The sequence below is a fragment of the Centruroides vittatus genome, unplaced genomic scaffold (genome assembly GCF_030686945.1).
Source record: "Centruroides vittatus isolate TY-2023 unplaced genomic scaffold, ASM3068694v2 scaffold_450, whole genome shotgun sequence".
Lineage (NCBI taxonomy): Eukaryota > Metazoa > Arthropoda > Arachnida > Scorpiones > Buthidae > Centruroides > Centruroides vittatus.
In genome coordinates this window covers 1,846,179-1,862,781 of record NW_027122709.1, presented here as the reverse complement: position 1 = coordinate 1,862,781, position 16,603 = coordinate 1,846,179, and the positions used below count along the sequence as shown (strand labels likewise).

General features: G+C 29.4%; 1 protein-coding gene across 4 annotated transcripts in view; it reads right to left on the bottom strand.

The window, feature by feature from the left end:
* Positions 1–16,603, bottom strand: part of LOC136989185 (1-phosphatidylinositol 3-phosphate 5-kinase-like) — a 54,055-nt gene that overhangs the window by 32,618 nt on the left and 4,834 nt on the right. For all 4 annotated transcript variants that reach the window (XM_067287268.1, XM_067287269.1, XM_067287270.1 and 1 more), the window contains exons 2-10: positions 15,281–15,461; positions 13,246–13,320; positions 13,053–13,157; positions 7,393–7,533; positions 6,459–6,585; positions 3,911–4,005; positions 2,076–3,023; positions 1,901–2,001; positions 1,105–1,176 (exon numbers count right to left, since the gene is read on the bottom strand). In XM_067287268.1, the coding sequence (XP_067143369.1) occupies positions 1,105–1,176; positions 1,901–2,001; positions 2,076–3,023; positions 3,911–4,005; positions 6,459–6,585; positions 7,393–7,533; positions 13,053–13,157; positions 13,246–13,320; positions 15,281–15,461 (1,845 nt within the window). The remainder of the gene's footprint in view (positions 1–1,104; positions 1,177–1,900; positions 2,002–2,075; positions 3,024–3,910; positions 4,006–6,458; positions 6,586–7,392; positions 7,534–13,052; positions 13,158–13,245; positions 13,321–15,280; positions 15,462–16,603) is intronic.

Genomic DNA, 16,603 nt, shown 5'->3' with positions numbered 1-16,603 from the left:
TTATGGACCTAATAAATCAATGAAAAGATGAAATAAACCACATGAAAAACCTTGTTAGAATCTTATGTTTTTGTGTGTGTTATCAAATTTTATTTCATATACATTGCACATATATAAAAATAAATTATAGGAACATAAAATTTATTTGAAAAACAAAAAACAAAGAATTAATGAATATAAAAATTGGGCAAAATATGTGATGCGAGTTATATAATAAGATTTTATTTGCTGGAACTTTCTGACAATAAACACAACATTTGCACATGATTGCAATATCATTGCTATCACTAAAAATGCCTTAGTTATTGTGTTCTTTGTCCACGGGTGAAGTTTTCTGTGAACTCCTGAACAACGTTAGCAGTAATGTCCTGGGGTGCTGATGTTACAGTGGTTTTATGAACAAATTCAGTTATTAATTAATGGCTTGGTTCATATTTTGGCTAGGCCCTTATATAATTCTCTATAGAACAACATTAACGATTTGAGATAACATTAAAACTTTAAAAGGTCGTTCCTCATTAGGATCATACTTGACAAATTGTGTTAAATTAAAATTGTTTAAGAAACATTCATGTAAAAACAGAATTAGGTGTACTTCAACATCATATCATTTGTAACACCAAAAGATGTGTTATGCTCCAAAAATGGTTCAAAAGGTAATATACAGCTAAATAACAAAGATAAACTCCTAATAAAACTGTAGTCCAGCTAAACAGCATTGTATTTTACTATGTCGAGGCACTAAAGGAGCACAATAGCTAAGATACAAGGTGCAAATGCACCACCCGCATTAAACAATGTTGCAAATGTGCTAATACAAGTAAGAAATAAAAAAAAACATATCAAAAGCATTTTTTTTCATTAAGATAAAACTATAATAAGTTGAACATGCTGAATATTTTACAAAATTTGTCACTTGTAACTATTTGATTTGAATGCATAATTTTTATGCAGTTGATAACACTATTAGTTTAATGTAATACGTGTGTAATAGGGTAATTACGATCAGCAATAAAATGATAAAAAATATGTATCAGTAATTTATATACCACAATTATAAGTTATAAAAATATAAATACAAAACAATAAATTATCTTAACTCACCTAAAACAATATCTTTCTAAAAAATCACCCAAAGGAATGTCATTACAACCATAAAAATCCATATTTACAACCCTAAAATATAATTGAATTGTGATTGCTTTAATTCAATTTTAAATTAATAATAATAATAATAAGTAAAATTCATGAAAAAAAATAAAAGCAAGCATAAAAAAAAAGGTATAAATTTATAAACAGTAGTAACTTGTACTTCAAATGACTAACTTCGAATGCTAAATTTGAGAGAAATTCTACCCAAAATCCAAACGATGCCTTTATATTTGAACTGTATTTGCAGTAAAAAAGACATTTGCTGCAGAAATGCCATCTGTTGTGCACACAAGTTGTCTCTCATTCTTGCTGTAAAATTATCTCTTGCATTATGCTTATGTTTTTTTCAGTGCTTTTTTTCACTTTAATTTTGGTGTGTTTGGTTATGTATGTAACTCCTACCTATTAACTATGACATCCAAGAAAAGTGTAGAAGCAATGAAGATCTGAATATACTTTCAGTACTGGTTCTTAATTCATTAAGAAAATCAGTCATTACATTTATCAGCACATTAAGAATGTAATTTTGTTAGGTTTTTTGGAATACAAAACAACCGTTTAAATTTTTAAATGTTCGTATGAAGGTAAAATTCAAGGTAAAACTGAAATAATTTGTATATTGTAAGTAAAACTTTAAGAAATAACAGATCATTGTCTGTGTGTATGTGCGTGTATAAGTAAATTATAAGTAATTCATAATTATATATAATAAAATATATTTTTCTTTGTAAATTCAGATAAGACTTACCAAGGACTAACACAAAAGTTTGGTGCATTATTGGAACTGTTTGAATAACTACAAAACAAAATTGCTAATCTCTGATGATTGTACGCACTTAATGCATCTACCTAAAACAAAAAAAAAAAAAATAGATCAGAAACATATAATATTGATTTAAGCTTATTAAGAAATGAATGCTTACTTTTCTTTCCCAAAATAGGCCAGCATTTGCAAGTTCTGGCTTTAATGTGGTATTTATTCCAGTAATAAAAGAATCTCCTCTATTTTGTGACTTTTTTTCTTTTTCTCTTATTGTGATTTCATGGGGACATAATTGTCTAATTCTACCTCCACGTGCCCTAAAATCTGCTAATAATGTTTGTGTCTGAATAGAATCTTGAAAAGTTGTAGTCAGTTTTGTAAATAAAAATGAATGAATAGGCAAAACTTCAATATTGTCTTGATTAACATTTGTAATAAACGATTGTACCGACACCTCTTCAATATCAATATATTGATTCTTTTTTCCACTTCCTTCTAATTCCTTTAAAAATTGTTCGGACCAATATATTTCTTCCGGAAAGAATCGACGAAGCTCGCAATTTCTCCCATTCTCCGTTTCTAAATAAGGTAGAGAAATTTTTATATTTGGGGAAATGCATAATACGACGTCGTCTAAAGCTTTACGAAACTGATTTGAAAACGGTAGAGACGCTACGTGAAGACTACTACCGTGATGATGAAATATAGAGTCATCTTCAGACTGCAAATATGATCTCAAGGGATCACTAAAGTCTTCGATATACTTTGACTCTTTCTTTTTCTGAATATCTTCTAAATTCTCTTTTAACTTAATATCAGTTTCTGGATGCTTTATATTTTTTAGATTTAATGTAGTTGGTCTAGACATAAGTTTCGAATTGTTAACATTTGTAGTACTTCCATTTTTCACATTAGTTGCATTATTATATTTTATTTTCTTCGTTTCTATATTATCGCACTTGTCTTTATTTTCGTTTTCTGAAGATTCGATAATAAGAGGAAGTTCGTCGGGAAGAGGTGGAGGCATTGCAAATTCATCCATTAGAAACGAACGTTCCAATTGCCAATTGTAAGCAAAATAAACCATAAAATTGGTGATTTGTTTAACCTAATGAAAAATAAATTTGTTTTTAGCTAGATAACAAAATTTTAAAGTAATTAAATTTTTGACAATTCAACATGTCATGTAATTTATTTCCATTTGTTATTAACAGAATAAGTTACATCAATTTTTACACATAATTCTTAAATAATATAGATGAAACAGAGCTGGGTAGGAAGAATTCTTTAGTCTAGTAGAAACTACTTTATAAGAAAATCCCTGTCTACAGGTTGATTATGCATAATTTTGGAAACTTTAAAGACAAGCCTGGAATATATTTAATCCCTACAAAAAACTAATTCTTTAGATATAAATATTAAATCAATTATAAAAAAATACTTAATTGTTCAATTTCGCAAATAATTTTTTATTTCATTAATATTGAAAGTAAATAAAATAAGTATTGTTATTCTTTTATGTTTCATTTTAATAAATTATATTATAAATTCATTTAAAATTAAGATAAAATAGTGATTGAAATGGCTAACCAAATTAATTAATACTGCACTCTTAGAACCTATAACCGGCGTGAAATAAAAAACAAAGGATGCAGATCATCACAAACGTTTTCGAACTGCCGGGAGTTCTTCTTCGGGTGTGAGACCAAATTACTGATGTGACAGAGTGAACCGTTAAAGGAAATTCGAGAAACAATTATAAGGTGTTAGATGAACACACACGTGTCTCATCTAGTTGACCTAACATGAACTTAAAGGTCAGAGTCCATCAACGTCTGCCATGCTGTCAACAGAACAGACTCATCCTTGAAATTGATGCAGTTGTTTTTTATTTCACACTGGTTATAGGTTCTAAGAGTGCAGTATTTTACACATCCCAGTGTTTGCAGTGTAGTGTAGCAAATTAGTTAAATTAATAAATAATTAAATTCTTACTTTTTTCAATTCTGCAACTGAACCGCCTCTTAATAATATGGTGCATCCTAAATTTGCTGCACATCCATCAAAAAACATAAGAGTTTTTGTTTTACCTTTATAAAAAAAAAAAAAAACAAGTTTATTTTATTAATTTCAGTATATAAGAAACTTAAGACATAGAAAAATGTTTTATTTATACAAAAACTTTCTGCTTACTAAATGATAAAATAAGAAAAATTTATAATATTTTTTTTATATTAAATAATAGAATATTCAAAATTCTCTTTCTTTTCAATCAGTCTACATCCTCTAAAACTCTTGCAAATTAAGAGACAACAGGCTTTGTTTCAGGAGTCTAAACTAAACAATTTATTAAATTCAAAAAGTCATTGTTTAATTTAAACTGTTGGAAGAAAGCAGTTACAGTAGAGCATCGATTATCTGACCCCCCGATCAACCGTCACATCGGTTAACCAACCGCGTTCTGGTCGGAAAATTCAAATGTCCGCTAGTGATGTGACGCTACAATATTTGGCTGTGTCTTGGCTACATTATTATTATTTTTGTTAAATTTTTGCGTGTTTTAGCTGGCAACACTGGCTCGACCATGAAAGGGAGGTCGGTATTTAAACCAGGCTTAATTTTCTATTTTTCTTTATTTTTGTATTTATTTTGTGCAGAATAAAGAAATAATTTTTAACGATACAATAGCAACAATTATTATTTAAAAAAAAATTTTGTTAGGCTTAACATTGACGAAAATTCAATGCGAAGTAGGTTAATAGCAATATACTAATATACTATACTAATAATGTATTTTTTTGTGCCTTTTAGTTATCCGTTTTTTCAGTTATCCGACCAACCCCAGTCCCCAATTGAGTTGGATAATCGATGCTCTACTGTGTTTTATTTTGTATTAGAAATTCCAATAAAAAAGTAAACATTTAAACAAGTTTTACATCATAGTTCACGTAGTATACATTACCACATATCTATGCATTCTAAATTTTATTGATGATGACACGTAAATCAATGTAATTTAACAACATACTTAAATCTTACACTTTTCAACTGTATACTAAATTGTATACAGTTGAAAAGTTTATTAAGCTGGAAATTATCACCTAATTTATAACTCTAAGGATTTTGGAACAACTTTACACAGATATAAACAATATTCTTCATCCAAACAGCAAACTTATAAAGTTGTACATAAAACAACATGATCATACAGACTGACAAGTATATTGATCTCGCGATTTTTAGCAAAACAGTAGATCCCAAACATAGATTAGGTTACTGTTAAGCTGGAAATGAAATGTGTTAGTACATGATAGCCTGTAGTAAAAGTGTATGAAAATATCACATTACTTTCATCAATACAGTGATTATATCATCACTTAATATGTAATATATGAAGCTAGTCACAAACTCCTATATGCATTCCCAGAATTAATATTTTCCTACAATTTATACCATATTTTTCTGGTCTTGATCTCATTATAGGATATATAAATATTAGGATGTTAGTATCTTATAACTTTGAAATATTCCTATGTGAAAATTTCAAAGTTGAATCAAAATTAAGCATTCTCGACGAAATACATTTCATTGAAAAGTTGTGGGATGAAGTAAAGTAGTCAACAATTGTAAATTATTTTAGAAAGGCTGGATTAGGTTTTAATGGCTGTTAAGTTCAGGAAGCTTTTGAAAGTGTGATGAACTTGTTATGATTAAAAAGCAGGAATGTGGAAGAAATGCTTGATGACCTTGTTAATATTCACAGTGCTTTACTTGCATTTAATTACTTAAACCTTAAATGAAGTTAACCTATTCAACAACATAAAATACCAAGATGTGATGAGTAAGAGGAACAAAAAAAAAAAAAAAATAAAAACATTGAAAGAAACAAGTTAGAAAAGCTTTTTGTCCTTTACAAGCTTTAAATAGGATCTGTTCTTTAAATGAATAGTGAGAAAAAAAATATTCAAATGCTTGCATAAATTAGATCGGTTAATGTTACCTATGATTCCAAGATGGCTGCTCATCTGATTCCAGCAAGGAAACAGTGGGGATGCACGTTTTAACCTAACCTAACCTATTCAAATAATTTTGTTGGTAATAATTATGGTAATTTATTAGAATAGGTTAGGTTAGGTTAGAATGTGCATCCCCACTGTTTCCCTTCTTCTATTTGCTGGAATCAGACGAGCCGCCATCTTGGAACCATAGGTAACATTAACCATTAGATCATGTTCATTAAATTCAGTTAGAAAAATCTTCAAAAAAAATTTTTTTTGATATAATAAAATTTTAATAAACTGATTTTATTACTGTATTTGATTTTTCATTATTTCCGTAACCTAAAAAATTTTACATAAGATTAAATTTGTACTTATAATGCACTTTTAAATTGATGTAAATTTATATTATTTACAGTTAGAAATGGTTAGAAAAATATCATGATTTTCTTTCATTAATCATTGTAAATATGCAAATTAATTTAAACAACAATTTATTTATTTAAAAATAAAAAAGAAATCAGATAAAGCTAATTCATACTTACTACCAGATAAATGAAATGTCTGTACTCGAAAGTAGTGACAAACACCAAGATGGGGTCTTCCTAAATGAGCGTCAATAGACGATACAATACTGGCTTGAGTACATCTAGCAACTCTTTCCATTACAGTCTATTTTTAAAATTAATTTTTAAATATTTCAAAAGTTTCGAAAAATTAAATAAATTAAGTAAAATATAATAAAATAAGAACAACAACAATGATTATTATAAGTATATCGAACATACTAAAGTCTGATATATCTAGACATACATAACCAAATGATTGCCTTTAATAAATTGGGCTATAAAACCCGATTGTTTGATTATGTATCTATGATTATTATAACAAAAATAAACACAGTCGACTCCGCATAAGGTCGACACCCGGATAACTCGACACCGTAGGTTAATTAGTCAGTTTTCTGTGGTCCCGGCCAACTTACACAGGCAATAATGTTATTAATGTTAAAAAACTCGGGATACTCGACATCGTTTAACTCGTCACCACTGGATAAATCAACACACTTTCTCTTTCACACTTTAGAATTCTGATAAGTCGACTCCCCCCCCTGAAAAATGAGTTCACACCACACAGCTTATTGTACGGTGTGAACTCATTTTTTCAGGAGGGGAGTCGACTTATCAGATGTCTAAAAAGTGTGAAAGAGAAAAAGTATGTTGATTTATCCAGTGGTGACGAGTTAAACGATGTCGAGTATCCCGAGTTTTTTAACATTAATAACATTATTGCCTGTGTAAGTTGGCCGGGACCACAAAAAACTGACTAATTAACCTACGGTGTCGAGTTATCCGAGTGTCGACTTATGCGGAGTCGACTGTATAACAATAAAATAGTAACACAGTTCATAAAATTTAAATAATTTTACTTTAATAAAAAAGGCAATTGAATTATAACAAATACAAGAAAAATACTTACAGGTTTAACATTCAAAACAAGTGTAATTCCCATGTCTAATAGCATTTCCTGAGCAAGACGAGAAACTGTTTTTTCCACCAGCAAAACATTTGGTTTATACACTGATATTTTAGACACTATATTTTTTAGATATTCGTGTTCCTAATATAAAACAAAATTATTATTAAAATTAAAAGTTCATTAAAATCAGTTTCTTTTTAACAACACGATTTCAAGACTTTTTAAATCTACATTTTTCAAAAAATAAGTCCACGTAAAAATTCTGTAAATTACCCGTTCCTGCTGGAGTCAGCTCTGATAAAATTTCATCTTTTTTCTTTATAGAGCTAAATTAAGATTTTGTAACTGCTGCATTAGATCAGTCAGGACCATCAAGATTATAAATATTAGTAATTTAATAAATTGGATCGATATATTAAAAGTTGACGACCTTCTCAAAATACAGTAAAAAGAAATAGCATAGAAGCATTGCATTTTGATGAAATTTCCAAAAAAATGTTTGAACAACAATGGATTTTTAGGACTTGAGCAAATATAACTAACAAGATCTTACAACCATTTGATGCTGAAGATGACTGGAAATTTGGTGGAAAATGTTTCAGTTAATAATAAACTTATTGGCAATCATAAACATGGATGTGTTTTCTGTCTCTATTAAAAATGACGACGTCAAGATTTGTGGATTTTGCTTATAATTGCAATATTTAAAAAAATGTTAAATATAAAAAATGTAACAGAAATGCAAAACAAATAATAAAATACCATTAAAAGTATTAAATCAGTAATAGTATCAAATTTGCTTTCAGTTCAATTTACTGAAAAGTTATTAAATCTAAAATCTAGAAATAAAATTACAGTAAAACCTCATTTTAATAGATTGTGGAACAACAGATTTCTCAGAATAATGAATTTTTCCTATGCAATTTTACCACCTTTTAGCATATCTGTAATTCTGAGTAATGAATTTGTTTTCTAGTCCATCCACTCTAAACTTGCATTTTTTCAACATTTAATTAATATTTGGGTGTTTCTGAACACCAAATTACAAAAATACATTGCACACAGACCAAAATATGTGCATAATTGTCATAGTTTACACTACTAATGTTCCAGCAATGCATCAGCACCCTCCTGTAGTGCATTGATGCATTGCTAGCTTGATGCTTCCAGATGGGCATGTATCTGACTGATTGGGGCTATAATTGCTTGAAATCACACTGTCATATTCACATAACAGTAATATTTCATACTGACAATGTCACAAAATAAAGTCCAGAAATGTCACATCATCACCTCAAAAGAAAAGATAGAAGCATACGATAATGCAGACTAGTTTCATAATCTTTGTCAGGTCGAGTGTTTTCTTGCACAGATATAAAATTTCAGCTTTGTAATCGCCCCATATTATGATCTTTGTAAGTCTAGATCATATGGCAAGTTGAAAGTAATTCTCAAACAAAACAAATTGATATTGCTAAAGCAGTTTTAATCTAAAGACCAACAACTGCCGAATTATTGGGCTAGCAAATGGCTATAGTAATATTAATAATTTAAGTTAATTTGGTACTAGAATTAGGCGTTAGGCGCCATCTCTTGCTAAATTTATTGACTAGCTTAAGAATCATATTGACTGACTGTGTAGCAGTTTAATCTGCTACACAGTCAATATGATTCTTAAGAGCAAAGATTTTACGAAAAAGTGAAAAATTTGGTAGCTCAGAAGATTAGTGATGCAAAATTAGGGTGGTAAATTCAAGGAACTTGAATTCATTTTGATCAAGTGGATTCATCAAATACATGCAGCAGCCATTAGTATTGACGACACTCTCATTCACCAGAGAGCTTTAGATGAAGTAGCAAAAACCAGAATCCAGAAGGAATCTACTGCACTGAATGAATGGATTGCAAAATTCATTAATATACGATACTGTCAAGGAGACCGAATGAGTAGAGACAAAGTGATTCAGGTTTCCACTTGTCAGAATCTGTTTTTTGGAGGGGGTCAGTTAGTGTGAGTCATCCTGGATAAGTTGAGACAGGTGTGCCAACCAAAGTGAAGAAAATCTACTGACCCAGCTCCGGATTGAATGACCTTGGATCTTAAAATCATGGCTTTAGACTATGTTGTTGGTAGCAATCAAAAAGTATTGCTGCATATACTGTGAATAGTTGTAAAATAAATGGAATTGATCTGAGTTAAATGAGTCGTAAGGTGTTCTTTCTGACGAACCACAAATATGGAAATCGAATGACACAATTTTAAGTTTACTAATACTGCAAACGGAGAAAGAGTGTATACAAGGTAACTGTCAAAACATGGAAGAGAGACCAACTCTCAAAAATTTTAGGAGAAATAAAACCCATGAAATGTCTTCAATTGTGATGAGACAGACCTTTTTTTACAATGTTACATGAAACAAAATCTTAACTTTTAAGGGCAAAAAATATGTTTCAACTGGAAAAACAGCAAGAAGAGAATAATGTTGCTGCTTTTAGCCAATGAAGATGGCTCTGAGAAGTATCCCTTGCATGCTATCAGAAAATAAAGAAATACAACCTGTTTCAAGGAAGTCCACACTCTGCCTTGCAAGTAGTGAAAGAATAAAAAATCTCAAACAACAAGTGAACTATTTGAAGAATTTCTTTGCTCGTTTGATGCATGTGTGGGATTGCAAAACAGGAAAGTAATCCTGTTTTCTAGATTGTTATCCCATACAGGTCAATGATGCCTAGGGGCTGTTGCTAATGGTAAGCACAGAATTGAGGACAGTGATGTGGAAGAAATGCTGCAGCAAATATAATGAATGATTTTTGACAGCCTGAGTGATCCATTAAAATGAGATTCTGCTGCAATTCTAATGTAGTTCCTATTAACCATTCTCAATTTTACTTACAGAAATAGAATAAATTATCACTTTAGAAAAAAAATTGCATAAAAATATTTTTAATAAAATCAATGTTTAAAATGTATAGAGGCATTATAAGAACTTGATATTGTATTTATTCGATTATAAGCCAACAACAGAAAATCAAAAACAAAATTAAATAAAAAATGAAAATTTATTAATCAAGCATATGGAATAAATTTTATGCCATTTAATTGTTCAGTTGCTGTCATCGGATGACTTCAGTTCGTCGTCACTTGATTCTTTGTCATTGTCTTTGTACAGAGCATCATTTGTGTCATCAAGTGCATTCGAAATTGAACACTTTTTAAATGCACCAGCAATGATTTCTCTAGAAATAGTTTTCCATGTTTGCATACAAATTTCACAGAAACTTATCTGTGGCAGCTTCTGGCAATATTTTTCCAAACTTTCAACTACGTTGGTAAAGGGTGTCGCATACTTTACCTGACTGTAATAACGATAATGATTCGAAGTCAAGAGATTTTTTGAACCACAACAAAATTTAAAAAAGATTAGCTTGCAATTGGATAAATACAGTAACTAAAATTAGTTAATAAATATTGAAAAGATTTAAGAAAAAAAGTTTTATATTATAAATGTTATTATGACAAAAATGCTTAAATTTACAGAAACAGGATAATAAAATGCTACTAAAAATATAAAGAATACCAAATTTCCTCAATTCTAAGATGTACTTTTTACCCAGTTTTACTTTATTCATTTATTTATTTTCAATTACAATAGGAAAAGTCTTGTGACATTAGATTTCCTCCCCCTCATTAACAGTAAAACTCTGATTAAAATACATCAAGTACAACAAATAAAGTACAATAAAGCAAAATACAGCAAGTAAACAGTATGAAATTATAAAAAAACAAGAAAAAAGTAAGAGAAAAAAGTAAGTAAAAGAAAAAAAAAAAAAAAAAGACCTTTGAAAAAGAGATAATCTGACAAAAGGTGTATAAATGCTTGAAAAATTTTGAGTATTTCTTAAGGAAACTCTTAAAATAAGCCAACCAGACATCACATAACCAGTGTAGTATCTATGGTACAACAATTGATCAAAATATTTTATACGATCATTAAATAAGGAAAGTCCAAATCTGGCCCTAGTAACTTGGGTGGCTAGTGAAAGGTAAGTTACAGAATTTATTTAAGGTATGATATATTTTATTAAGTAATTCGTGATTTTGTCCAAAAGAGAAGGGACAGCGGTCAACCAGACTGGTATACAGTAATTAACAAAGGATTAAGAATTAGTGAAGAAAATAGAATAGAAAACAATTTTAGAAGATACAGCATGGCAGGAAAAGAATTGTCTGAAAGAGAAGCCCATTCTAGAATTTAAAATCATATCACATATGTACGCATTAATAAAAACAACCCTACAGTCAACAGATTAAAAAATTTCAAATTTAAGTGTAAATTTAACTTTTACTACTGTAATATCTGACACATCTGTTAAAACATAAAATTGAAAAAACAAATGCATTTTAAAAATAAAAATAAGTGATCTTTATAATAAATTATAAATAACTTTGTAAAGTAATATTAAAATATCTGTAATTTAAGAAAAAATAATTTTTTTTAATATACTTAAATAATGAAATTAAACTATTTAAATACAGTGAGTGATCGGTTAATGAACAAATTGAATAACAAACACCTCACAAAACAAACACAAGTAGTAGTGACGTAAAATAATGAATACCAATTGGTCTTCCCTTTTCTTCGGGCAACAATTCAAAACTTTTCAGAGCATGGGAGACGTCAACATTGACGCTCAACCCAGTATATACTAATCAGATAGTATTCTTCCAAACTTTGAAACTCTCCCTTGTAATTCCAGCCTTTTATTTTTCTGACAGAAACCAATTCTTTTATAGAATTCACGAGACTGTCAGACGGGCACTCGTTAAGTTTTGCATCAGTTTTTATTTTCAAAGGGTGGGAGTATAAAAGCAAAGGTAGAGAGTGGGCAGAAGATGTCTGGTGTTGCTGGGCAGTATGGCTTCAACAGGTCTACAGTAAGCTGCAGTTCAATCTTATCTAAGAAAGATATGGTATAATCAAGAAGACTCAAGCAGATGAAAGAATAACAAAAATCATATCTGAGAAATAAAGAACATTGAAGAGCTCATAATGGAACCTGAAACAGATCTGACAACAGAAGAATGCCAAGAACTCCGAAATAAAGAACACCAAGAAACTCGGCAAGATATGTTTTCTTCTGAAAAAGAGGATTAACGCCGATATCTGCTATTAAAGACCTTTTAAAGAAGTGGTAGGATATCAAAACAACTGTCTTAGAATGGCATCCAAACCAAGTTGAGGTTAATAGGCTTGGGGATCTCTACAATTACAATGCTATTAATTAATTCTGAAAAATCCTGAAGACGAGAGAAAAGCAATCGACACTGGACAGATTCTTTAACCCCACAAACAGAAAAAAAACATGACTAATAAAAATGCAAGACTGTGTATATATGTATTTTTATTATTACATATAAATAAAATGTAGTGAGAAAGTATACATATTTTATTCTTTGGGGTCTCTAGAACGAATTAATTAAATTCCCATAAAAACCTATGATAAATCGATAATCGGTTAACGAATAATTTGGATAGCAAACAGTCTTGGAATAGATTATGTTCGTTCACCGATCACCCACTGTATTAGTTCTTTGATCAAATTCTGAAAAACAAATTAATAATAGTATATTTCAGTATTTTCTTTTTATAGAATATTACCTGCATTATAATTGGATCTAATGATGAAAGTTTATTTTCTACTCTTTGGTAAACAATAGAATTACTCAATAATAAAATAGTTGGATTTACTAGATTTTGTTGCATCTGAAAAGAAAGCACATTAAAATTAATGTATTTTTATAAAAATAATTTCACATATTAAATTAAATTAATACAAATATTTAAGTATTACTTTTTTGTGAGCCACATTTTTAGAGCAACCGACACCATTCACAATTGAGCATTCTGTTTTGCTTCCACCAGGGATCTAATTTATAAAAAAAAAAAATAAGCTTCATTATTAGATTTAATCAAGTAAACATATAAACAAATTGTGAAATTATAAAATTTTTATATAATAGATAAAATCAATTAATTCATTTACCTGGATAAACAATTTAAGTGATAAACTCTATGGACTTGGAATTGACAGTACTGACGGTTACATCTCGAAAGACTGGTAGATTTACATATTTTTTTTTATATATGTAATTACTTCTCCATGTTTCTATTTGTGTGAATAGTGTTTGTAAATAACAAAATAGCCTTTCATTAAAAAACAATATGATTACAGATTTTATAGATGTATATTTTAAAATGTTTCTTTCGGCTTTTTGATTTCTTTAATTTGTAATTATGATGAACGTTTTTAAAATTACAGTAAAATCTCAATTTAAGAATCCTCAATTTAACAGACAAAATTTCCAGTCCATATATGATACGTAAAAATTAACACCCTGTTAATTTTAAAATGCATTTTATATGCAATTAAATTAGTAGGTTATTTTTTTCAAATCCAAGAGTCGCTGCTCTTAACTTCACACCACAATTGGATAATCGTACATCATCCAAATAAGAATGAACAGAAATTTTGCATTTTTTGTCAAATTTAAATTTTGTTTTCTTTTTAAAAACATTAATTTATTGTTAATTAAATACAGTAAGTTAAAGTGTATTTTCCAAAAAATGTTTCTTCATTCATTTCAATTGTACACTTGTTTATTACAGTTTGAAAACTATGGTGAGTACATAAGCAATAATACATATAGAAAACCTTTCTGTGAAATTAAACTTCTCATACTTAAATTTTAGTTATACAAATGTATGTATGTATCTACAAAAGTAAAAACAGATGAACTAATTCGTCGGTATTTTATATGTGCATTCATATAATGGACTTTTAGCTTTTAACAGACACCGTTCGCTCAAATTAGTCCATTAATTCGAGGTTTTACTGTACGATAATTTCCTACTAAAAATTGAAGCAATATATTTAATATAATCCATGGGAATAATTTTTTCATTGTCGAAGAATGTTTGTCATTATATAATTTCCATGAGTTTAGATCAACCTCTAATGGAATAGTATAGCTATTAAATGTTAAATGCAATAATGTAATTGGCAATAAATATACATTGTATAACAATAACTCATAAGTTCACTCTTGTTTAACTGAACAGCTTTGTGTCATTAGTGCCCAAAAATCAAAACCTAACTTTCTGCAGAGCTTCAGTCCATGAATATTATTCTAATCTCAATTTATAGCAACAACAACATAACTTAATAATAAATTAAATTAATAAAAATGATTAAAATAAAATCAGTTCCATTGCAATATTCCCTCAGTATAATTTTTGATTCTTTTGAAAGGGTTGTCTTCCTGGGACTTTCATAAATCTTTATATTAATAAAAGTACCGTAATTAAATCACCCTTTTATAAGAACTTTCTGAATCTGTCACTAGAAACAGATTTTCTCCGTGTCAACAGTAATGATGATGATTCTTCAAAAAAAAAACAAAGATTTCTTAGTCAAGATGTCAGGATAAAATACTATTGACTGTTATTGATCTTCTAAGCTAAAACGCCTTAATCTAAGTTTAATAAAAATGAGCTTGAAGATGTTTATTAGAGAGGAAACAGACATTTAAACAGCACTATATTCCATTCATATTTTAAAATGAATGACCCACTGACACCTTTGTCCATCCAATGTTTGTAACATAAACGTTGATGAACACAGTTTCTTGACGTAATGTGATGAAATTTTAGAGCTATTTTTTGATATTGTGGAAAAAATTGTCACAGATTATACACAATGACCTATCTGTATCATTAAAGTTAAAAGTTTTTTTCTAATACACTATTCAAAAATCATAAGCAAGAAATTACAGTAATTAAATAGTATTTTATTTTTAAAAATAACTATATTATAAATTTCAACTTACTTTTTTAACTTTTACGTACTGACGAATATCCATTTCATCATTATCATGCTTAATGTCTGGTCTTACGGTATCCACAACTCTATGAATAAGAGGTTGAATAACTTCACACCAAGACAAGGACAATCCTTCGGAACTAAGTAGCTGACGAAGCAATGCCGTTTCAAGAATTTCGTACGCAGAGCTAAAAGAAATATTAATTGCTAACTTTAATTTTAGTTAATTTTTTTTTTAACTAACTTATTTATTCATTTCTATATAATTTTTATATTTCAGTATATATAAAAATAAAAAATAGCAAAATAACAACATTGATAAAATAAATAATTTGAAAAACATAAAATTTAATTTTAAATATTTATGAAAAGTGAGATTATTATCACATCAACAGTAAAAGAAAAAATGTATTAATGTATGTAAATAAATTCAAAATAATGATTACAAATTTATAAAAAGTACATTGTAGACCTTGGTGGTATGTACCAAGATGATTTATATTGATAAAGATCGTCATCAAAATATCAATATACACTGAGTGGCCAAAAAATTAGACACACTCCTTATTTGAAAGTAAATCAGTCTGACAGTGATGTAGAGTGACGTAACAATGCAGAGTTGCTTATGTAAGGTATGCTCGGCTTTGGACAATGTAGTTATCGTGGAAGTTAACGTCAAAATGAGTAAGACGAAAAATTTAAGTGACTTTGAAAAAAGGATGATCGTCGGTGCAAGAAGAGCTGGTGTCAGCATCTCTAAAACAACGACTCTTTTAGGATTTTCTCGTCCAACAGTATATCGTGTATTTAGAAAGCAGCAGTTGAAAAAAAAAACTTCAAGCAATAAGGACAATTCTGGTCGAAAAAGGCTAGTGAACGAGAGAGGTGAAAGGCAATTAGCACACACAGTCCACAACAACAGAAGTGCAACAACATGGCAAATTACAGCTGAATTCAATGCAGGTGCATCACTAAGCATACCCCAATGCACAAAAAAAAAAAAAAAAAACACACTTTGCAAAGGATGAGCTTTAGCATCAGGAGACCATCAAGAGTGCCTTTGGTATCAGAAAAATTGGAAAAGGCACCTGTTGTGGCCCAGGAACAAAGAAATTGGTCACTTGAGGACTGAAAAAAGTAGCCTGGTCTGATGAATCTCATTTCCTGCTCCATCATGCAGATGGCAGGATCAGAATATGGTGTAAACAGCACGAATTCATGGACCCCTCCGGCCAAATGACAACTCTTCAGGCTGGTAGCAGTGGAATTATGGTGTGGGAAATGTTTTCCTGGAGTACCCTGGGTTCCTTGATATTTGTGGACACATCTC